The 24,803-nt window shown below is 39.9% G+C and overlaps 1 protein-coding gene across 1 annotated transcript in view; it reads left to right on the top strand.

The window, feature by feature from the left end:
- Window positions 1-5,581: 5,581 nt before the first annotated feature.
- Window positions 5,582-24,803, top strand: part of Smp_152060 (hypothetical protein) — a gene marked incomplete at both ends in the record, with an annotated part of 29,922 nt that continues 10,700 nt past the window's right edge. The window contains 8 exons of the mRNA XM_018795134.1: window positions 5,582-5,668; window positions 5,701-5,808; window positions 5,846-5,980; window positions 8,333-9,023; window positions 10,263-10,368; window positions 19,442-19,503; window positions 20,949-21,250; window positions 22,412-23,012. Coding sequence (XP_018649477.1) covers window positions 5,582-5,668; window positions 5,701-5,808; window positions 5,846-5,980; window positions 8,333-9,023; window positions 10,263-10,368; window positions 19,442-19,503; window positions 20,949-21,250; window positions 22,412-23,012 — 2,092 coding nt within the window. The remainder of the gene's footprint in view (window positions 5,669-5,700; window positions 5,809-5,845; window positions 5,981-8,332; window positions 9,024-10,262; window positions 10,369-19,441; window positions 19,504-20,948; window positions 21,251-22,411; window positions 23,013-24,803) is intronic.

Below are 24,803 nucleotides of genomic sequence, written 5' to 3'. Positions count from 1 at the left end.
ATCCTCCCACAAGTTCAGCGGCAACACATAACGCGCCCCCTGAAAGATGACCTTGACTAGTCAAAGTCCCTCTCACTAAAGGCCACTCATATATGTAATATTGGACTTAATGTAGTATAGTGTAGTAAATGAAGATATGATCACTGTACACTGTGTTACCTGCAACCATGCACAGTTTAACAACGAGCAAAGATTACGCGTACACGAAAAAACAAATATTTCAAATGGTTCATAATGCTGCTGAAGATACCACTGGCATTGTAGTTTGACACTACCAGTAACACCTTCTCTAATTGAATCGCACCCACACAGTGAAATCAAAACTCAGAAGCGATGAGGTTGGAGAATATATTTTACGGATCATCAATATATCGAGAAGTGACTGATCTAAACTGGCTAGTGACCTCAGGAGACGTTGAGCACGCCGTAACAACTCGTGATCTGGTGCGGATGCATGACCGAGCGCCTTCAGCTAAGTGAGTACATTAAAACTAATGTGGTCAGCATACAATCTTGAACACTTACAGAGCTATTGATTTTGGGGATTTATTTACCGCTACACTGCGGACGGCAAAAGACTTTCGTTCAGTGGACTTCCATATTTAATCGCAGAAGATCGCCAATTCCTTCTAGTAGGAATTCAAGGTATAGTTAACCGTCAAAAAAGAAATATTAGCAAATTATAATGCAAAACTCCGAGTTCTTAAGAATATATCTTCTACTCTTGAAGGACTACCAGGAATTTTCTTCAACTACATCTGCCGACAGAAATTAAGGGTATCTACCTCTATTAAGGACCACTAAGTTTCCCTACAGTCCATCTTGCCAAATTTTTTTATACCGCTAATCTCTGATAACGGTCCCCAAGGCGTATTGTGAATGAGCTTAGGTATCTTAGTGGTTTCCCAGGGGTGTTAAGGATGTTATTATCCACTAAAAGGTCACCTCTGAAACGCACACATTATAATGAGTGAGGACCCGGTAGTTTTGGGCGATCTTCACAAAGTCTGAATTTAAGTTCTCGAAATAACTTCGTGGCTCGCCTTTGGCGTGAGGGATGAGATAATATATTTCCATACTCTACACGGTAATGAATCAGACCATCAAAGATAAGGTGGAATTTTCAAGTGTCAAACTTGCCGAAAATGGGCTTCAACGTGAAAAGTGCAAGGTTGTCTAAAAAGGCATTTTTGTCTCAGCGTAAGACCTTAGATCACAAGGTATCAAGACTCCTGGATCTTCTCGCATATGAGACACTTCAAGAGTTAGGTTACACAGTTTGAATGTGTGCTCTGAAAAATTTCGCAGACGGTTGCTTCACACTTTGAAGTGTTGATAGTAAGTCCATTGTAAGTTGCCCAACTTTGAAGTTCAGTCAGATCCTCCTGAAATGCTAGCTTATCATGACGGTTGCAATTTTCTCTCTGAGTGTTAACATCTTCAACGAAAAGTAGTTGTTCGAAAGTTACTCTATGAGGAGGATCAATTACACAAATTAAGATAAGAAAAGATGTCCCGGTAGGGAACCATAGAGTGCCCTAACAGGATATTCTGTATCCTAAGAAAAATTATAATTGGTGACGACCTTAAAATGCCGATTGTTTGGATAGGAATTTAGTCGGTCTACTTATAATGACTTAATACTTAATACATTAAGCTTATGTATGATTAATCCTATTAAAAGCCTTTGTAAAGTCAAGGTATATCACGTCCATTATACCCTTGCAGTTGAGGATTATTGTGTATCCGTCCCCCAACGTTATAAGTTTGATAAATCAGGCGTAGTCCTCCCTGAAACTGTGTTTTTGGGGTGAAAAGAAGCTTGTGCACAACATCTTGTCACACAGACACTCATTTATCATTACTCCACAACTTTCAAGAGTTGTGAAAGAAGTGCTACTACCTATCAGCTTGAAAATTCATTGCGTCGGCCTCCTTTGAAAATCGGTGTTATGTGAGCCATTTCCCAAATTAATGTAACGGTGCCTTTGCTAAGCGAACGTGTTGTCAAGATTGAAGCCGCTTTTCTCGAAGTTGCCAAGTGAACCATATCCGGGCGAAAAGAATTATCCTTATTTAGATGCTGCAGTTCCTGATACACCCCTGTTATGTTACAAGTCAAGTTCTCATGGGTTCAGATTGTGTGCGACGTTTGGAATGTTTCGAAATACCATTCAGTCAGGAGATCTGTGGCATATCCTTCGTCCCAAACGTGTAAATGTTGGTACATGGATTTTCATAAGGTTCTCAATCAACCTCCTCCTGTCCGGTTTTGTAATCTTTAGTAGATATATAAGGGCGCAATTATACATTATTGATTAATAAGGTATAACGTAACAAAATAAATCAGCCGGTTTATACGAGATCCACAAAAAGATAATGACAGAGAAAGAGACCCATTGTTTCTTTGAGGAAAGAAATCAAGTCAGCGAAAAGAATCGTCTTTTTGACTGTTCGCTTAAATTATATCGTAGACAACGGGTATTGAACATATTGAATGGATAATAAATAAATAAGGCGAAACACAGTGAACTTGTAGAATTATGGTCTAGATCATTTTTAGCACTACTATAATAATAGACATAATCCTAAAATTGTGGACTTGCTATGATGTGAAAACCTAATATGTATGCTCATACGTGGAAGCCACATCATTGTCTATTCTGACTCATCGTACCGTGACAACAGTATGATGCTAAGCACTCCTTAAGAACACATTTAGGCTGGGTAGAGGGTAACATATTTAGTACAAGATTCTATAGGGTTTGCATAGAGTGACCACGTCTGTATGGCCGAGCCATGCCATCTAGAATGAATGTCCCCGTGCTCACCATTATCGACCTCCACCAACCGTGGTGAATGTCAAGCTTCTCAGTAATTGTGTGGCTGTAAGTCAAAATCACTACAAGCTGATTGAAAAAAGAAAATAGCTCACGATGGCGTCATTCTAACAATGCCTTTGTAGCCAGCTACCAAGCACATTTGGCTAACCAACGGGCCCCTATTATCGTAACATATCACAGTACGTAATTATGGATATTAGTGATTAGGAACACACATAGTCTACTAGGTTTTTATTACTGCAAATACTAATATATCTACAGAACTTCTTAGATCGGAGTCTCATGGCCGCATCCATGACAAAAAAAACTATTTTACAGGAGTCCTAGAAGTCGCCAGAATATTTGCCGCTTCAAAGGCTGCCTCGTTAACCGATTTTAAGAAAGATCATGATTACCCGCATTTCTTGTGGCGATTCGGTGAGTACAAGTCGTTAAAGTGAGCTTTTTCCAAGAGTCTATTGACTGACAACTCTTGTCAAGGTGGAAAACACTTTGCTATCTAGACTCATAAAGAATTATATTTCGTTCAGATCAGAAACAGTAAACATAAGAAGTTGGATCAATGCAGTGATCGTAACGGTTCCTGCACATGCATAGCTCATGATTCACATCAGTGAACTTGCAGTTGATTGCGCGCTAAGTGGATTGATGAACAGAATTCGGTGATTATCGAATGACTGTAGCAGCTAAAACCGCGTGGTTAAGAGTCAACTAATAACACGTTGTCAGGATGATAACGATATAACTAAAAGTTAAGGTGCCAGAATGGCCTCATCTAGACTCTTCCCAGACTTTTCCACTATGTTTAACTGGACGCTGTAAGCCAGTAGTATCCGTACGGTTAGAAAGTAGATGGTGGTGGAATATGATGCATGTGTTTCGGATTATTTAGGACTCACCAGTTTGATGTACCTGGATCTCAGAGCTGGTGTTCTTTCAAGTACTCGAACACAATGCCCTTATCTCAAATCTCCCAAGGCATTACCTGGTAGGTCGAAATGGACAACCTGGATTCCAAAGATAGGCATTATACAACCTTAATGAAATAGTTAAGAACATTTAGAAATACTGAAACAATCCACTCAAGCAATAACTTATAGACTATAGTCGTTGATATTAATGAGAGGCACAAACAGCAACAAAATTATAATGTCCCCGAACTAAAAAGGCCAGCTGAAAAATAAAATGTTTATACTGCCATTTAAATTGCGGAGTTATGGGCATCTTTAGTATCAAAGCCGTGAAACAAGAAATCCCACCCGCTGTTTTCGCCTCAGGCTCATGATGGATCAACACAGAGATTCCGCCATTCCAACTTTGGATACAACTTCAAAATGATAAGAAGAAATTATCTGAATGGTTTCAAACTTGGCATTTGTGGATAAATATTTTCAAGTGTATCGTGATGAATATTGGTTATCAAGGTACAGATACATGCATGACGAGTAACATTAAGCTATCTGTTGTCCAGACACAATGACTTAAGAGTCATCGCTAGCCAAGACCTAAAAACTACCACACACTACCGTGCAATAGCCGCCAGAGGTTTTAGAACCCTATGGTCAACACGTAGGTCCTTCAGTAATGTCGACGCTGAAACTTTTTCGATTTTGTATACAGTATTCGTGCGTCTTAAACTTGAGTACTGCATACAAGCGGCTAGCACCTGCTTAGAAAAACAGTGAGTTTCTAGAAAATGTTCAGAGAACAGCAACCAAGCTGATTCCCAGAATAGTGTAGCTTCCGTATGATGCTTGAGTGGCTAAACTAAACCTATTTCTGTTGTCATATCGAAGAACTAGATGTGACTGGATTACAGTTTTCAAACTACTTAGTGGTAAATTAGCGTCTGATATACCCCCATTTTTCCTGTCTTCCAAAACAGAGAATTCTTGAGGACAATCCAAAAATGTTCACAAGCCCAAAAACAAATTACTTGTGAGCTGACTATCGACTTTCCCATCGAATTATCAAGGAATGGGATTCATTACCTCAACACGTGGTTGAAGCTCCATCTGTCGAATCCTTCAAAGGGAAGTTGGATCAACCGAGAGACCATCATTTTCAGAACTAACACAGGCCATCTAGTCTCCGGTCCTTTCCAAACCGAAACTGAAACGTAACAACTGAATTGTCCGCGATATCAAAGATAGCGGGCATATGACTTCTCTTCAGTTGTGTACGCCACGATGATGGGATGGAGGCATTTATAGCTAAAATTGCCGTTTACAACTGGACAGATGTTAAAAGTTTATTCTCTTCTACGTTTCTGAACCTTAAGGTCTTATTGAAGACCACCAATGGCTTCGTTCTAATTTCTACAATATTCTTAATAATATCTGTGACAGCCTATTCCTTCCAAAAAGCTTGGTCCAGAGAGCTAAAATGTCGAAAAACCACCCTTAAAACTGTGGACTATCTCAAGCATGGAACCTCAGACATCGAGCGTCTACGTCGAATATATAAGTCGTGTAGTTTCACAGCGTCCGGGTTGTGCAACATTTGGTTGCAGAAAATTAATGACTGTATCAACAACTCTTTAGTAGGTTGTTAAGTGTCTACAATTCTATTATTCAGAGGGAAACGTCTATTCACTTTACTCCTGTTTCGGAATACACACTGTCTGATGTAAAGATTTCGGATTTCGAATTACGTAACGAAGATTTACCTGGCTGGGTGGTGGGTATTAATTATTTTCGTATATTGCCTAGGCTTTATATTTTACTGTTTCTATACCAATGTTGTGTTTGCATGGGGATGTAGTCACAATTCAAACCGAATCACCACAGAAAGTGACACTATCACTAAAGAACTACCATATGAAGGTTTGTTAATTAGATTATCTATTCAATTTCAGATGTGCTGTATGTTAAAAGTTGATGATTTAGTCCTGTTGGAACTGAAAATGCACTCTGAATCTATACCACAGTTCGATTTACTGATGGATCCAGTAATACCCTTATCCGTAGGTTTTATCTCATCATAATTCGGATCTTTTATAGCCATCAAAATTCAAACAACTACTTATCGACATAATTTCAGAATTAATTGTGTCTTGGTCTCCGGGTGGTTCCATACACCATAGCAAAGACCCTTCGGTGGCTTCAATACAAACGGACGGCCATTCACCTGGTCAGGTTAGTGCATATCTAAAAACGTTCATTTTACGCTATACTTAACTCGGAATGATATAAATTGTTAGTAAACTGCAAAGAACATATAACATCTGATGATTTCATGAATTGGTTTAACCAAACGCGACTCAATTCAATCTGCTTTTTGAGTTGGGATACTCCTCACTTTAACCGTAAATATTAAAAGGATGTGATTAAAATTCTGACACAAACCACCTCTACTCAGGACTCACGTCCACCTATACACTTGTCGCCTCAACTAAAAATACTTAAGGTGTTAAAATACAAGGACTTAGTCGTTTACAGTACTTTTGTTTTACCATGTTTTGGTGGTTGAGTATAAATTTCGAGCCCCCTTTCTGATTAATATGGTCCTTAATGTTAAAACCCACTCCATCTATCTACTAGAAGATAAGCACACTACATAAAACTCCTTTCTGGTACACTCCATGGCTATGAACACTGACACTAAAAACAGAAAACAGACCTCTAACACAGATCTTTTATCATTCGTATATTCCAAGCATTGCTGGCTTATAAAACAAACAAAATGAACGTAACTCAACGACTAAGTTTGATCTCGTGTATTATGTCTTGAACCGTGTACTGCGAGAGGGTTAGAAAAGCACTACCGAAACGTGAATCATATGTCTAAAGTTAGGTATCCAAGTGCATGAGCGTTGGCTCTTCATTTAAAGCTCGTTCTACGTGATTTTGTTAAGAAAAGCAAATAATATTGTTGAATTACTTCAAAACTTCTTAAAAACTTTACTTACCAGTATTTTCCCCTTGAATCATCTATGCCTAGTCTTTTCTGTTACCATATACTGTTACTGCCTTGCTACTCTGGGATTTGCCCTAATGATATCATCTTGGTGTGCTAAATTGTGGCATTTCAAACCGTTCCATATGTCTGGTTCGTCATTGCTTATAACTGACTGAATTTTACTCAGTCGTTAAAACGATTGACTTTCAGTGGCCAGTTCACGGGTTCGAACTATAGTTTTAACATCCAGGTAGTCTCACTAACTTACTTAACAATGTGGCTCAAAGGCGAGCACACGAAACCGTAGTTGGTAAATGGATAACAGTATTAGTATTCATTCTTAACCGTCACTCGGTATTCATTTTTGTGTTATCTGTGGGCATATTTGGTTAGTGTTCCGTATTCTAATTTTAACGGCTTAAGTTGTTTACTGTCATTTGTTTTCAGAAGTGATTACTTGGTACGTGTTAATACTCTCATCTCAAATCTTCGTAGTCTGTAAAACTGACTTTTTCTGCAAATGGTTTTAGTTTTTATTTGAGATTCATATTAATGTTTATTGTCAATCAGGAATCTAATGGATTATATGTCCAGAAAGTGGATTACTCAGTAAATATTAACCGTAAGCCTAACTGGTAAAGATTCTGAATAAAGGCAAGTGGTTAATAAATAGATCTCTTTACAATGTCTTCATTCTTAAAAGTTGTCACCAAGCGTTTTTGAGGGTAAATCAATTAAATCGTCTTGTCCTTTATCTTTTGATGGTTATATTTCATTGAAGGAACACTGAATATGCAATCAATTGAGAGGCTTTTCAGGGATTCTGAATCCCCAAATTCGATGTTTAGAAAGGAAGCAATCTACATATTGATCTAAAACAAGCGTCGTTCATTGACTTTCGGTTCATTTTCAGTCGTAATTATTCTTTCAATCTGAAGTTAGTTTACCCGATTCTCAATGTATCTTTCACCATACCTATTAATTCAATGATTTTGCATCCAAGTGATAATTACTCAGTTTGGTAAATCTTGTGATTAATAATCGTTGAATTTAATGGATTTATAACTGAATTAACTTTAATGTAAATTAATTCTTGGCTCGTTACCAAATATGCCTTCATAATTCTCTCCTTTACCTGGATGCGGATTATTAATGTTGAAGTATTGCAGTGTTCGTCATCCTATCTGTCTGTTACATATCCTATATCATATTGGAAAAATTCCCCAATCGTTTGTCATTCAAAAATACCTTACCGTTCCATTGAGAATTATAACAAGGCTTTATGAAAGCCGGATAACGATTGCTTCCTGGATAGTGACTACAATAATGCATTGAATTGTCATAAAACTTTTAGTAGTTTGCCGTATTAAGGTGTTTGGCCTTTAAAACACTTCACCGATAATGATACGAAGGTAAAGCTCATAATGCCTTTTTTAAACAAAATCCTTATCAGTAGAATTGAAGTATATATATATATATATATATATATATATATATATATATAAAGTTGATTATTCTCTGTTGGTTTGTCTGGTCATTAACCCCTTTAATGAAAGAACATACTACCTGTATTTTTCATTTATGTCAAGAATGTCTTACTGCAAAGAGAACCCAAAGATACAGACTCCTCAGATTCACTTCACAACTGGACTGACATCAATGTCAAAACGCAGTTATGTGAATCCGATTTCAAGGATTTAAACCGGTCTCAATCTGAAGGACATGCTGAGGCAAAAACTGCGATGCCAGGAGAACAGAGTTCTCAGTCATTAGTTCAGAAAGACAAGTCGTTTACTCCAGTTGTTCTCGCACATAACGCTCGTCTGCGCCAGTCTTTAGTAGCTCGCCATGCTCCACGGCCATTTGTATGTAAAGTGGTCAGGTCAGCATCTTGCTATGGGGAAGAGGGAACACCTAGTTTGCTTCAAGAGCGAGACTTAGGAAGTTTTGAGTCAGAAGATGTTGCTGGTGCAAACAGCCAGGATTTAGGATGCAGTAAAATCGAGTCTGCGGTTCAAGTACGAATGGAAACTATCTCTGCTCCATCTAATAAATCAGAGGCGATCAGTACAGAATTGGCGAAAAGAAAAGAAACTGAAACATCAGTTACTGAAAGTTCTGATCATAAAGACTTGTTACAGGAGTTCAGTCACACAGGGCCAGTGCGTAAACCAAATACTAAAGTAGATGTGTCACCGTTGAGGGAACGCATGGCAAACAATTTCGCATCCAAAAAGCTTCTGGTTAAAGTAGTTAAGGCAGAAAAATTGTCAGTTAAAGGTAAGTTGTTCCGATAATCTTTTATATTGAGTGAAGCACAAGTGTACAACACTGATTATTTTTGCTCACAAAATGTAGAGCGTTTTAGTTTCTGTATTATTAGTCACTTTTAAAAGTTTTACGGATAGAAAGTTTTGGGAAAACATATAAATTATCCCTATTTTCTGCGAATTTATTCGGATTGTATTTGCACAATAACATAAATCTGTACATGGTGGATGAACTGCTTTCACACAATCTAAGTCGCAGATTCTCTAGTGAGATCCTCAGCCATTTCTGATTTTGTATCTTGATGTCCTGGTTGTTATTTATACAGTCTGTGTTGGTACTGAATGTGAAATGAGATGCGTGAGATCGTTTATCTAGATAGTTACATTTATTTTGGTTGGTCCTCTGCACAAATTTAAACAAAGCAGGAATAACAGCGTTAGCAGAAAATGATAGCTTCATTATACTCAGTTCTTTCTTTTTCAGCAACATGCAAACTAATAAGTTTAGTTCGGGAGACCGAAAATTTACATAGATTGTCAGATTTTCAGAAAGCTATATTGTTTCGAAAGCAAACCTTAACATAGACATCGAGAACTCTGCATATTGAGTAAACATAACAATGGAAGGACGTAATTAGTAAGTAAAATATCATTCCCCTCACTCATCACTCAGTGCATTCCTTTTATTTACTGATATGCATTAATTTATAAATATTACTATCAAACAGCTTTAACACAAAAAATACGACAGATTTAGTGCGATTTCGATCTATGGCAGAAAAACCGGTTATTCAAGTGTGAATTGATACAGTTGCATTGATTTCTGATATGGAGAATGTCTGTAGCTCACGATAAGAATGTTCTAATATTTGTTTTAATTATCCTAATAACTGGCTATCTAAAATAAAGTGATATTTATTGTAATTGTTATTATAATGGATATCTATTTCGATTCATCAATATCATTATAAGATTTTAGCTTTGCTCGAGCTAAATTTTACCACCTAGACAAGTGTTTTCATCTGACTAAACGACTTAAAGAAGGAATCATTGTGTCCATTTTTATTTTCGAACCACAAATATGATACTTATATTTGCTCCAAGCCAGCAGTTATTTAAATATCTGGCACATTATTTATAACGGTATAACCATGCTTTTCCACACTGACTTTATTCATAAATCCATACCACATATTTTTTTATCAAAAGTAAAGAAAGTGGGTCTTTCTTTTTTAATGATGATATTCAGGCATTTCGGGTGCTTACTGCGTCGTAGAATTGGATGAACCTTATCAAAGACATTCAACTCATTGTTCCATGTCTGGTCAGTTATTTTGGGATCAACACTTGTTATTGTGAGTCAAAGAATTTTTTTAAGTGCTGTAGAAAAGGCGTTTCAGTTTTTCATGCTTATTGTAATCTAGCTTTTTGCTTGACAGCCACAATCACTTTTTATCCGACCATGAGATTGTTTACACAGTCCCAGCTTGCATCTACCTTACGCTTAGTGAGGGTTTACTGTACATTAGTTCTCTGTCCTACTTTATGTCTTCAAGACGTGACTTTTAGAAGGAGGTTATTCGTGGATTACTGCTATTTGACCATAAATGCATACGGAACATAGCTGTTCTATATTGAGGCTACCGAGTAAATAAAGCTGAGATTAAACCGTGGTTACTAAATAAGTGTTCGGGTGATCCAGAAAACTCTCAAAGGACACGAAAGGCTCAAGAAACATTTTATCCAATCAGCGCTCACTAGAAGTTTTACCAGAAACATCATGAAAGTAAAAATTCACATGTAGAGTTTCCGATTGTCTGATTACTATACTGCTACTATGTTTAGTAGCATTCCAGAATTTTCGGGAAAACCCAAGGACTCCTAAAATACTATAAAAACCCTGTATTTTCTGTACATGAAAGAACCTTTAGAGTAAAGTGCTTCTCGCGTATTTTGCGCCTTTTCTCTCGTGTTCAAGTTGCTGTGTAGTTTTAGCTTGGGGGTTATGAGAATAGCTTAGGAACTGAGTATAGCGTTCAATTAGCAAGACTTATCAATAAGGACGGTAGATCGATTGATGAAGCATTGACTTGTGGTCGAATAAGGTGGTTGGGACATGCATTACGTATGCCCAACCAACCCCTACCTCGATGGGCGATTTTTTCTGGTGTAGGGGTTTATTTTATTCATTTAAACACATAAATATTGGTACAAGGAAGCACCAGATATATATGCGCCACACAAATCCGCTTTGATTTGTATGAGGGCCGTGATACTGCCCAGGTGCTCATACTGAAGCAGGTGGTTTTCCTAGGGGACCACAACCGGAGCCTTTGACCTAAAGGTTTGATCCACAAAGCAGCGAAGCATCGTAAGGAGATGCAATCCCATGGTAACCAGTGACCAGCGATTGATTCAAACGCCATTTGTTCCCTCAGGATACTGGATCTGATGTGCACCATTGGTTTGGAATGAGGGTTTTCCAATTTCCCTAGGTGAATTTTCCGTGTCCACCAACCCAGTTAAAGCGCCGGACATTCGCTTTTCTTCCTCTTAATTTCGTAAACAACAGTAATGCCACGAGGAGGTAATGAGTAGGACTTCTCTGACAGAGGCTATATATTCGCGTGGCCATGTGAGAGCATTTTGAGAGAGAGAGATAGCGGACTCTCTCCACTCTCGGCCGTACCAGGGCATTTGGGGGCGATGTAGGAATAATTTGGAAGAAACCTAGAGGGGACCAAAGCAAAGGGTATCACCAACCCGTCAAGTCAGCGGCTGCTGAATTGAACCATACGAGTAAATGCAGACGACCTAGTTGAGGTCCTCACGATTATCGTAACAAGTTGTCTTAGAAGCTGGGTGACATGGCTCAGAATTTGTCTCAATGGTATAAATGCATTCATCCTTTGTCTTCCCTTAGTTTCTCAGCCTTAAAAATTAGCTTACACTTTTCATTATGCTAATTCAATCTCAAATCGTACTGTCGATGTTTGGTCCTTTCTACTACTACTGGTACTGTTGTTACTTCTACTACTGGAATTCGTCCTGACAATCCCACCTCATTGCTAATGTGGTGTTTTATTATTTGAACACGAACATTGGTACACTTACGCCTCTCACCCCTCGTGGAGGAGCATAGGCCGCCTACCAGCATTCTCCATCGGACTCTGTCCTGAGCAATCCTTTCCACTTGTTTCCAGTTGCTATTCATCTTTTTGATGTCTCTTTCCAATTCCCGACGCAATGTGTTCTTTGGTCTACCTCGTTTCTGTTTCCCTTCACGATTCCAAGTTAAGGCTTGTCTCGTGATGTAGTTTGGTGATTCCCGCAATATATGTCCCATCCATCTCCATTGTTATTTCCTAATTTCCTCTTCAGATGGAAGCTTGTTTGTTCTCTCCCACAGAAGCCAGTCCCGTTCTGCTTTCTTCCATACCACGACGCATGTCATACATTTATTACCCCTCTGCTTTCTCCAACTGGTCTCAGCGTCTGCAAGTAACTCATAACGAAGAATTCACTGAAATGAAATTTGTCAGACATATCAAAGCCGTTGGAGTCGACGTTTCAAGATGGTGACACCGATGGAACTATCGTCGCTGTGTCCGAATACATGATGTCGAACCTCTGGATTACTAACATGGTGTTGTCACTGTATGTCGACAGTCCTTCCGCGACAACGGTGATCAAACATGAAGAGTCGTCTAACATCCTCAACGTGGAGAGGCCGGGTTTCACAAGCATAGATCAAGGCTAGTCTCACCGACGTGTTGTCGATCAGACATTTGACGGCCAGACTAACATAGCCCCCAAATGCCCTGGTACGGCCGAGAGTGGGGAGAGTCTGCTCTCCCTCTCGAAATGCTCTCACATGGCCACGCGTATATAGCCCCTGCCAGGGAAGTCCTACTCACTGCCTTCTCGTGGCGGGGGTGTTGTTTACGAAAGTGAGGGGACGAGAAGCGAATGTCCGGCGCTATAACCGGGTTGGTGGATATGAAGGTTCCACCTAGGGGAGTTGGAAAACCCTCATTCCAAACCAATGGTGCACATGGGCTCCCGTATCCTGAAGGAACAAATGGCGTATGAACCAGTTATTGGTTACCGGCTACCATGGGACTGCATCTCCTCACGATGCTCCACTGTCTTGTGGGTTAGACCTCTAGGTCAAAGGCTCGGGGTGTACCCCCTAAGAAAACCACCTGCTTCGGTTTGGGCACCCGGGCAGTATCACAGCCCTCTCGCAAATAAATGAAATGAAACATTCAACTGACAATTATATTCTCGCTCATACTAGAAACAAAACAATTTGCATTATTACTATTATTATTATTATTATTATTATTATTATTATTATTATTATTATTATTTACCATATCGCTAATTCACTCCCTTTTATCCCCAATTTGTGTAACCTTACTTTTCAACTTATGCAGCAGCTCGCTCTTGGTAGAAACTCTGTTCCATCTAAACGATCTCTAGTCTCTGTTTGGTCGAAAGTGAATGCTTCCACCGATTATGAATACTGAAGCAGTCTTTCTGAAACCACGTACGCCGTTCAAGCTGGCTTCCTTCAACGTTCGCACACTAATGCAGATCGGACAACAGATGGGGCTGGCTATGTCTTTAGAAAGTCTTAATATTGATGTTTGCTGTCTATCCGAGACCCGTATTCAAGACTCTAGTGAAGTACTACAAATCCGCTCTCCATCTGTCGCCTCGAAAAGCCTGTTTCACGTGCGCTTATCCGGGGACCCTGCGGCATCCTCGTCTGGTCTTGCTGGCGTTGGTGTCGCACTAAGCGCTAGAGCTGAGGCAGCACTAATCGATTGGATCCCCCTTAACAGTCAGTTATGTGCTGTTAGATTAGAAAGTTCCATCAAAGTGAGAAGAAATCGGCGTGAGAAACGGTGTCTTTTCGTCATCTCCACATATGCCCCGACAGATTGCAGCCCGGATGCAATCAAGGATGAGTTTTACCATCAGTTAACTGTTCTTCTTCGGAAAGCGCGTTCGACAGATATTGTAGTACTAGCCGGAGACTTGAATGCACAGGTCGGGCGTCTAGGCACAGAAGAGAGTCGTTTAGGTGGCCGATGGGGACTTGTTGGTCGCAGGACAGATAACGGGGACCGTTTGCTGCAACTGTGCACAGACCACAACCTGTTTCTGGCCAGCACTAACTTCCGGCACAGTCATCGCCGGTGTGCCACCTGGCGTCCTCCCTCTGCATCCCAAGCCTGGACTCAGATTGATCACATCGCGATCAGCTACCGCTGGCGTGGTTGTGTACAAGACTGCCGCTCCTTTTGGAGTACCTATCTGGAGTCTGATCATGCCCTGGTCTGCGCCAATCTCACCTTACTTTTCAGTGGCCGAAGGATTGACCGACATCAACGGATCGATGTTAGTAAACTGGCTGCAACTTCTGTTGCAAGTAAGTATCGAGCGGAGCTAGCTTCTAGGCTAGCTACCATACCACTGAAAAGTATAGATGAGCATTGGTTGCATCTTCACGACGCCATGAAAATAGCGAGTAAAGCCGCTTGCGGCTTCGCGAAACGTCCCGCTTACAAGCACTGGGTTTCTTCTGGCTCCTTACAACTGATGGAAGCCCGTCGGTCTACTCCGGGTGACCGTGAGTATGACCACAAACGAAGGCTGTTACGTAATGAAATCGGGCAAAGCTTGCGTAAGGACCGAGAAGCCTGGTGGTCGGAGCGTGCTAATGAGATGGAAGCAGCAGCTGCATCTGGTAACTGCCGGAAGCTCTTCCAACTCATCCGAGCCACTGGCAGCAAGAAGTCTGGTGTGAATGAAACAATCTACGAGGATGATGGGATGCCGATCACTAACATCTCTCGACGTCTTGGATGATGGGCGGAATTTTTCGAAGGGCAGTTCAAGTGGCCTGCTGCTCCGGCAACATCAACCAGCTTGTCCTGCCCCTCATGGCCGGTGACGACTGATCCACCAAACGAGGCGGAAGTCCGCAAGGAACTCCAACTCTTGAAACGCCACAAATCACCGGACCCAGATGACTTACCTCCAGCTCTTTTTAAAGATGGTGGTGACTTTCTGACTGAGGAATTGACTGTGTTGTTTGCAAAGGTTTGGGAGCAAGAAAGTGTTCCAACATCATGGAATGAGTCAATAGTCGTCCCTATCTTTAAAAAGGGTTCACGTTGTTCCTGTAATAACTATCGGGGGATAAGTCTACTTCCGATTGCGTCCAAACTATTGGCTTCTATCATTCTTCGTAAGTTGTTTAAAACCCGAGAACGATTGACTCGCGAGGAGCAGGCTGGTTTTCGTTCTGGTCGAGGATGCATTGATCACATCTTCACCCTCCTCCAAATGTTAGAACACCGTCATGCTTATCGCAGGCCGACAATCGTAGTGTTTCTTGATATCAGGACTGCCTTCGATTCGTTGAACAGGACTGTTCTCTGGGATTGTCTATTGAAGAAGGGTGTGCCTGAGAAGTTCATTAACATCTTAAAGGCCCTGTATACGAACACCTGAGGCAGAGTGAGGGCATACAACCACCTTTCTCCCTTGTTCCATTCGAGCAGTGGGGTTAGGCGGGGTTGCCCAATCTCACCATTCCTCTTCAACTTTGCCATCGATGACATTCTGGAAACAGCTCTGATGGATGTAAGTAATGGCGGTATGGATCTGCTGCCTGGAGAACGACTTCTCGACCTTGAGTATGCGGATGATATTGTCTTACTGTGCAATAATGCCCAAGGCATACAATCCGCACTTAATCAGTTGGCAATCAGTGTCCGCAGGTACGGCATGTGCTTTGCACTCTCCAAGTGCAAGGTACTCCTACAAGACTGACAGGATTCTCATCCTGTACTCACCCTAGATGGTGAGCAGATTGAAGTAGTTGAGAAGTTCGTGTATCTAGGTAGCTATATAAGTGCTGGTGGTGGCGTGAGTGATGAGATTGATGCACGTATAATGAAAACCAGAGTGGCTTATGCCAATCTGGGCCATCTTTGGCGCCTTCGTGATGTTAGTTTGGCTGTAAAGGGTCGGATCTACAACGCGTCGGTGAGATCAGTTTTGCTCTATGCTTGTGAAACCTGACCTCTCCGAGTTGAGGATGTTAGACGTCTCTCTATGTTCGATCATCGTTGTCTCCGAAGGATTGCTGACATACAGTGGCAACACAATGTTAGTAATGCAGAGGTTCGGCATCGTGTGTTGGGGCGCAGAGACGATAATTCAATTGGTGTCACCATCTTGAAACACCGACTTCGGTGGCTTGGACATGTTTTACGAATGTCGTTCCAGAGACTTCCACGTCGTGCATTATTTTCCGACTCTGGGACTGGTTGGAAAAAGCAGAGAGGAGGTCAGTGTATGACATGGTGTCGTGGTATGAAAGAAAGCTGCAAAGGGCTAGCTTCTGTTGGTCCTTCACGACTCCCTGGCTGGGGTCCGAGAGATGGTGCAACACAGTGGCTAGAGACGTTATCAGATATGGCTCAGAATAGAAGCCAGTGGCGTGCCTGCTGTAACCTTCTTTTACTTTCTTCATAAAGAGTGGCTATAACTTTCCTAACTGAGAGAGCTCTTCTGGTCGTACATTTCAGTTCCCCCCATCATTACTCTTCTCCTTTTCTTTTTTACCTTCTTTTATATATACACATCTTCCTTCTCCTCCCATTCTCATTATTTTGTGTGGCGCATATGTATCCGGTGCCCTTTGTACCAATATATATGTGATTAAATAAATAAATAAATAATAAAAAGACTAACATAACGAAGACTCCAAAGATGGCCCAGATTGGCGTAAGCTGTTCTATCTTTCACTATACGTGGGTCGATCTCATCACTCATGCCATTACCAGCACTTACTCAGCTGCCTAGATGTATGAACTTCCCGACTACTTCTATCTGCTCACTACTCAGAGTGAGTGCAGGTTCAGAGTCTTGCTAGTCTTGTAAAAGTACTTTGCACTTGGAAGGTCCAAAGCACATTCCATACCTATGGACACTAAAAGCCAACTTTTTAAGTGCGGATTGCATGGCTTGGGTATCATCGCACAGTAAGACAATATTATCCTCATACTCAAGGTTGAGAAGTCTTTCTCCAGGCAACGGATTCACTGCACCACTACCTACATCCATCAGAGCTGTTTCCAGAACGTCATCGATGGCAAATTTGGGAAGGTATGGTGAGATTGGGCAACCCTACCTAACCCCACTACTTGAATGGAACAATAGAGAAAGGTAGTTGTATGCCCTGCCTCTACATGAGGTGTTAGTATATAGGGCTTTCAAGCTGCCCAACGAATCAAAGGCGGCCTTGATGTTAAGAAACTTAATGATTGTTGGCCTGGAAAAAGTGCGGTGATGCCCCAACATTTGGCGAAGGATGGAGATATCAATACATCCTCGACCAATACGGAAGCCAGCCTTCTAATCGCTAGTCAGGCTTTCATGGGTTTCGGATGACATTTGGAATATGATGGCAACCAATAATTTGGATGCAACCGGAGGTTGACATATCCCCTGGCAGAAACGACGTGAACACTTTTTAATGAAAGGAACAACTATCAACTCATTCCATGATGTTGGAACACTCTCTAATTGCCAGAGCTATGTAAATAACTCAGTCAGTTCGATAACCAGAAAGTCGCCACCTTCTTTAAAAAGAGCCTGATGTAGGTCATCTGGACCTCGTGGTTTGTGGCTCTTCAGGAGTTGGAGTTTCTTGAAGACTTCCTCCTCGTTAGGTGGATCAATCATTACGGACCATGGAGAGCAGGACAATCTGATCAATGTCTGCGAGGTAGCAGACCAGTTTGATTGTTCCTCGCAGAACTTTTCGGTGGACCAATCGCTAGCCTTAAACCTAGCCCGATTTGATATTTATTTGCAACAAAAGCTTCAAGCAATTTGCTGGTATCGATTCGTTTAGGACAATGGATTTGTTGTCCACTGAAACTTAAGGTAAGATTAAGGAAAACAAGGACATGATCGGAATCCAGATAGGTTTTCCAAAAGGAGCGGGAGTCTTGTACACAACCAGGCTAGAGGTAGCTGATCGCGGTGTGATCGATCTGAGTCCACTTTTGAAACGTAGAGGGAGGACGCCAGGTAGCACGTCGGTAATGACTGTGCCGGTAGTCAGTGTTAGCCAGAAACAGGTTGTAGTCTGCGTACAGTTGCAGTAGACGGTCACCGTTATCTGACCTTCGACCATCAAGTCCCCATTGGTCACCTAAACTACTATGTTCTGTGCCTACGCATCCGACCTTAGTATTGAAGTCTCCAGTTAGTACTACAATATCTGTCGAACGCACTTTCTGTAAAAGAATAGTTGACGGGTGGCAAAACTCGTCGTTGATCACATTCGGGCTGCAATCTGTCGGAACGTAAGGGATGAAAAATATCGTTCCTCACACCGACTTCTTCGCAGTTTGATGAAACTTTCTGATCTAACAGCAAATAACCGGCTGTTAGTTGGTATCTAATCGATCAGTGATGCTCCAGCTATAGCGCTTAGTGAGACAACAGCGCCAGCAAAACCAGACGAATATGCCACAGGGTCTCCGAATGAACACAGATGAAACAAGCTTTCCGAAGCAACAGATAGAGAGCGAATTTGTAGTACTTCATTAGAGTCTTGAATGTAGGCCCCAGTTAGACATCAGACCTTAATGTTGAGACTTTCTAAAGACATGGTCAACCCTATTTGTTGTCTGATCTGGATTAATGTGCGAGCTTTGAAGGAGGACAGTTTGAATGGAATAGATGGTCTCAGAAAGGCTGGCTCCGGACTCGTAGTCGATGATAGTGTTGAACATTCGACCAATCAGTGACTTGAGATCATTTGGATAGGACAGGGTTTTTACCATAGGTGAGCTGCTTTATAAGTTGAAAAATGAAAGAATACACAAAATGAGAATGAAGAAAATAAATAAGTGACGTAGTATAAGAGAAATAAAACTGAATGTTATCCAATGATTGTGAATGTGGTTTGTTTGAGTGCTAATTGAAGCAAGAATAATTTTTCCAGTAGTAGTCGTCACTTGATTTGTGTGAGGGCTGGGATACTTCCCGAGCCTACAAATTAAAGCAGGTGGTTTCTTAGGGGGCCATGCCCTGAGCCTTTGACCTAGTGGTCTAATCCACATGGCACTGAAGCAACGTTAAGAGATGCAGTCCCATGGTAGCGGTGACGAACAGCTGGTCCACACGCGATTTGCTCCTTCAGGATTGTGGAACCCACGTGCACCATTGGTTTGGAATCAATTGTATATCCATGGGTTTTATCAAATATATGACATAATTCATCTACGTACGGCTGTTTCCTCACTTTTTTAAAAGTTTTTTTGTCTTTTATCAACGAGCTTTTTTTTTTATCTAATGGAATTTGAACGAACATTTTACTAACAATTTTAGCGACCTAAATAACAACTCCAAACGAATCGCACTTGAAATTTTCGAGCTAGGCAAACGAAAAAGTGAGTCCCTCCAGTTATAAATGTTATGAAGTATTTTATTGAGAGCGCACACTTATAATGTCCAAGTAATTACAAGAGATTTACGTTAATGCAAATTTTTAAGCCAGACATTCAAGTTTTTACCCTCGCTTTATGTTAAGACAGTATATATTTCGAGATAGACTTCATCCCTATTAGTCTCCCTTCTGTAAGCACCATTCACTAACTTTATTTCACTTAAAATAGGTCAGTTTCCAAGGATAGAGGAAAACTGGTACCAGTCAACTTTAGCCTATTACACACTAGGCGTATTTCTTATTGGAAACCCTAATTTTCGTTGTAGTCCAAATGTATGGTGGATGAGTTTCAGTGAACAAAAGTGTCGTACATTTTAAGCTCCAGTGTAGTTCATTCATTCTCTTTAAATTTTTTTTTAATTTCACCCACTCATAATCGCTAGTTGCAATAAATTTTTGTTCTATAGTCGTTTATGCTTTTTATTGGGTAACATGTAGTTCTGTCTTATTGCTGAAAGTTATGACTAAACTAGTTTCATGATTTAGACTTTCGCATGAAGTTTCAAATATACGGAAGCATCTACGGTGTTGTCACTAAGATCTTTCTTCTGTCTATTTTATAATATTTGTACGGCTTCATGCCTAATTGATGGAGCGAAACAGTTTGTTCAACTTTTCAACACTGTATTTCTCTATGTAAAACAGATATAGCACTATTTTCACACTAAATTTATTTCAACAAGAAAGTTTATCTAATACAAATAAAATAGTACTACTACCTCCAGAAAATGCGATTTTAATTGTCTAACTAGTTCAACATTTTGGATAATTGGTGTATATCACTAATTCGAGTGACTTCAGTCAGTCAAATGCAACGTAGAACCTTTCACATGTGTACATCAGTTATCTCACTCTACTAACACAGAAATATAAAATTGTCAGGTTAAAACCTAGAGTAGTAGAGGTAGCAACCGAATTGATGGTAGTAGAAAAGACTAGACATTCAGGACACGACTCAACAGGAAAATCTAAGATAATAAAAAAATTTGTAAGGAATTCAAAAACTTGAAATCTAAGGGGTGACAAATGCTTTGCTACTGGGTTCGAGTCCCAGGGTGAACATCAACTCTGAGATGCGGGTACGTCCAGCCGACGAGTCCCAAATAGGACGAAACACACGTCCTGAATTCCACTGCTAGCCACTATCCATTTTTGCATATAAAGCTTGTGACTTAAGGCAACATCGAGGCAGTCCGCGCAGGATGCACATACGCCAACAAGAAACTATTCGATTGCAGTCCTAAATAACAATGGGAAGATACAAGTGAACAACACTGAGTGAATTTAACTTCTGTGACTTAGTTTAAATGAATTCAGCCATTAAATAAGACTAGCAGAACGTACGTAGTGTTTTTACGTTAAGATACTTACTCAAGTATGTTTTTGTAGAGTCGTATTCACGAGGCCGCGCAGAACTATTATTAATGCATTTGCTAACTAATCCTAATTCTGATGGAGATTTGGAAACGAATTCCGTCAATATAAGTGATACCATTCGACGTCAAATACCACTCATTGATCGATCAGGTAGCTTGCTCGAAGGAACAAGTACGTCTAATATTGTTGCTCCACCTGCGGTTCAGTCTGTCAGCGGAGGAAACAACCTTTCCGTAACCAACCAAAGTATATCTACCAATACAAATGCTGCTGGTCAGCCTTCTGGAAATTCGATCGCCAGCATCACAGCAGAGGTAGGTCAAATAAGTTTGAGTTCATATAAATGTTGTTGACTTAAACATTATATGTACTGAAAATCTTTCACAAATCACAGACTCACATTCGAACAGAGCTATTTAGTTAAAATAAATTTTTAGTTGAGGGTCACCTCTTCCTACATTTTTTTCGTTAATTGGCTACATTCTGTGTTTTTTTATTGTTATTATCCAGTAGACATATAAGCGCTCAAGTGTTATTCGTTACGTCACTGATTTAAATAGCACTCCATTTACTTTAGTCTGGAATGTTGAGGCACGATAGTTATATATAACAGCTTAATCCACTCATGCGTATACTGTTACTGGATTCCAATAACCACTAAAATGTTTACTACTCATGATCTAATCTCTCATCATATTAGGTATCCTTATCTAATGCTTTCCATTTTCTATCCTCAACATACAGTTTGTATACATTGGCTTGTTGAACTGTTTAGCTTGCGTCACATGTAAGATTACAGTGCATTTACTGCAGTGATTAAACATATCAAGAAGATATAGTTGTTTCTTGGAGTTGATAACTGTATTCAATTCGTGTATAAGTACGGGTAGGTTCAAAGTATAAATTGGTTTCAAACTAGCAGAACTAAGCAAAAATTTATTTTCCATCATTTGATAAAGTTAGCCAAGTATTCGATGTATTCGTCAAAAGAAAAAAAAAGTATAGTCCTGAATATTAAAGTACGGGTTATCGACGGTAATGGTCACCAAATTATTTTATGTTGATGATCACCATATGAATTAGTGTTTTTTTACTCATTCAGAAATTAAGTATATATGAAGAAGGTTCTTATTTTAATAAAATACTGTTGCACTCTCATGATCATAACTGTAGTATTTTATTTCATTGTTTTGTTCCACTTCATTAGACATATGTCTTGTTTGTTACCAGTTTACATGGAATACTATATTTTCCATCTATTTAAATAATAAAAGATCCATTTCTTCCCAGATATATATATCTTGTTTAAAAATATCATCTTTAGTCAACATTTAATTGTAGTCCCGTATGATGTTAAATTTATCGCTACTTCCTAGTTGTAATTCACTTGATACTAATTTAAAGCAAATTTCAGACTTTCGGGTTTTCAAAAACTGTTAAAAATTTTCTGATGAATAAATTTATCTGCTTTATAGTTCAATTTTATGGAAAAAGCTACCGAAGATTTTCGCGCACGTGCATCTCCTAGTTCTTCACAAATACGTTTCTCTTCACGGACCACACAATCTCCAAGTATTCATAATCCCAACCAAGATCACCAGCCAACAGATCATTGTTGTGCATTTTCACATTCCGCTTCTTCAGAATTTCCAAATGCCAAATCTACATTCTTGACACACAATAAAAATATAACCGAACACATAATGCAATCTGTGGTTGAGCATATTCAAACTGATTCTGGCGAGGAAACTGATAATTTGTCCACATCAAAAGACAGTGATGTTGTTAGAAAATCATCAAAAGACACAACTAATGAGATCAAGGTTAGTGAAATATTAAAAACAGGAAACCTCTCATCTCCAATTTCTTGTCGAAGAGCCCATTATGAATTGCATACTATTCGTAGTATAGATGAAGAACATCTTAGCATACCATCATCTCCTTTAATTTATGATACAACAAAGTTGTCAGAAACCAGTTCTGAAGGTCATGGTTCTTCTTGTGATTTAAATGAACATTTTAAAGAATCCATTTCTTCTAATGAGCAACAGGTATTTCAAGGATCATCAGAATCAGGTAAAGTACTTATTGATTATATTTTGAGTGAAATGTTAATAGGAATGATGTAATGTGCCACCTTAAATATCTCTTTATTTACAACTCGTTTTTTTCTAAAAAAAATAATCATATCTTAGACGGTCATGTAAAATCACTAGTGAGTTTTCTACGTGCATATACTTTACACGGATGGTGATAATGAAATGTTCTGCATGTACTCAGTTTGCCTGTCAAAGTCGATATATTGCATGCTAACGTGTTGGTATATAGTGTGAATAATCCGAAGAAACACATATTTTTATATTGATAAAATGAGCATATCTAGGTATACGGTTATTATTAAAAGTTCTCTTTATACCCAGAGGATTTTCAGTTTTTCCAATAAGAAATATTTTTGTCATATAGTTTATGTACTTCATTTTAGTGCAATCCTACCAATTTTCTTTGAAGTTAACTGTGCTTTGCTGTATTCATTGAAGTACATTAACCTCATAAAGGCTCTCTACTCGAATACAACTGGTCGAGTTAGAGCATATGGCGAACTGTCATCAGAATTGGTTACCTCAAATGGTGTTCGTCAGGGCTATCCACTCTCCCCATTCTTGTTTAACTTTGTCGTTGACATGCTTTTAGAGATATCACTTTCATCATCTCAATCTCCTGGAGTTGAACTTTTACCAGGAGGCTCACTTGTTGACTTAGAATACGCCAACGACATAGTTTTATTCGGTGAAGACACTGACAAAATGCAGAGTCTTCTGACCACTATAAGCAACAATGCAGGCATGTTCGGGATGCGATTCTCTCCCTCGAAGTGCAAAATGTTACTTCAGGATTGAGTTGCATCGACACCTGAACTAATGATAGGGAGTAAAGTAGTTGAGCGTGTTGACCGCTTCACTTATCTTAGGAGTCCCATCAGCCCTTGTGGTCTGGTGTGTAACGAAATCCCAGCACAGATACAGAAGGCTCGTCTAGCTTTCGCCAACTTGCGTCATTTATGGCGTAGGTGAGATATCTGTCTAGCAACCAAAGGATATGTTTACTGTGCAGCAGTTCGTTCCGTCCTACTTTATGGTAATGAAACATGGCCGGTAAGAGTAGAGGATATTCGTAGACTGCTAGTATTCGATCATAGGTGTCTTCGAAGCATTGCTCGTATATCCTGGGACCACCGGGTAAGTAATGCGGATGTTAGGAAACGGGTACTAGGTAAGGATGGCAAATCGATTGATGAAGTAGTGAAACTTCATCAGTTGAGATGTCTGGGACATGTGTTACGTATGCCCAACCACCGACTGCCCCGACGTGCAATGCTTTATGGTGTAGAAGTAGGTTGGAAGAAAGCTAGGGGCGGCCAGACCAAAACATGGCATAAATCCATGAAGTCGCTGACAAGTGGACTGAGCCATGCTGGTAGGTGTAGACTACCTGGTTGGGATTCGCGAGATGATAGCAACCGATGGTTAGAGACCTTGAATGACATGGCTCAAAATCGTTTGCAATGGCGAAGGTGCATCCACTCTTTGTGTTCTACCAAATTCTGAATTCCTCATGTCCCTATCCTTTTTCTCTTTCCAAATTTATTTCACCGTATTATACTCCTTCAATAATATCTTCAAACCCTTATCTTTCACATAATACTTATGCTCTTACTACTTCTACCACTATGAGATTTGAATGGACAACTTCATCTCTGTGTTAATGTGATATGGCAACTCGAACTGATGTACGTACGTACGAAGTTCTACGTTGTAACTGACTGACTGACTATATTCATTGTTTATTTGTATTTTACACGTTTGTTTA

Source organism: Schistosoma mansoni, chromosome 1 (genome assembly GCF_000237925.1).
Source record: "Schistosoma mansoni strain Puerto Rico chromosome 1, complete genome".
NCBI lineage: Eukaryota > Metazoa > Platyhelminthes > Trematoda > Strigeidida > Schistosomatidae > Schistosoma > Schistosoma mansoni.
This window is presented reverse-complemented; position numbering and strand designations above follow the sequence as displayed.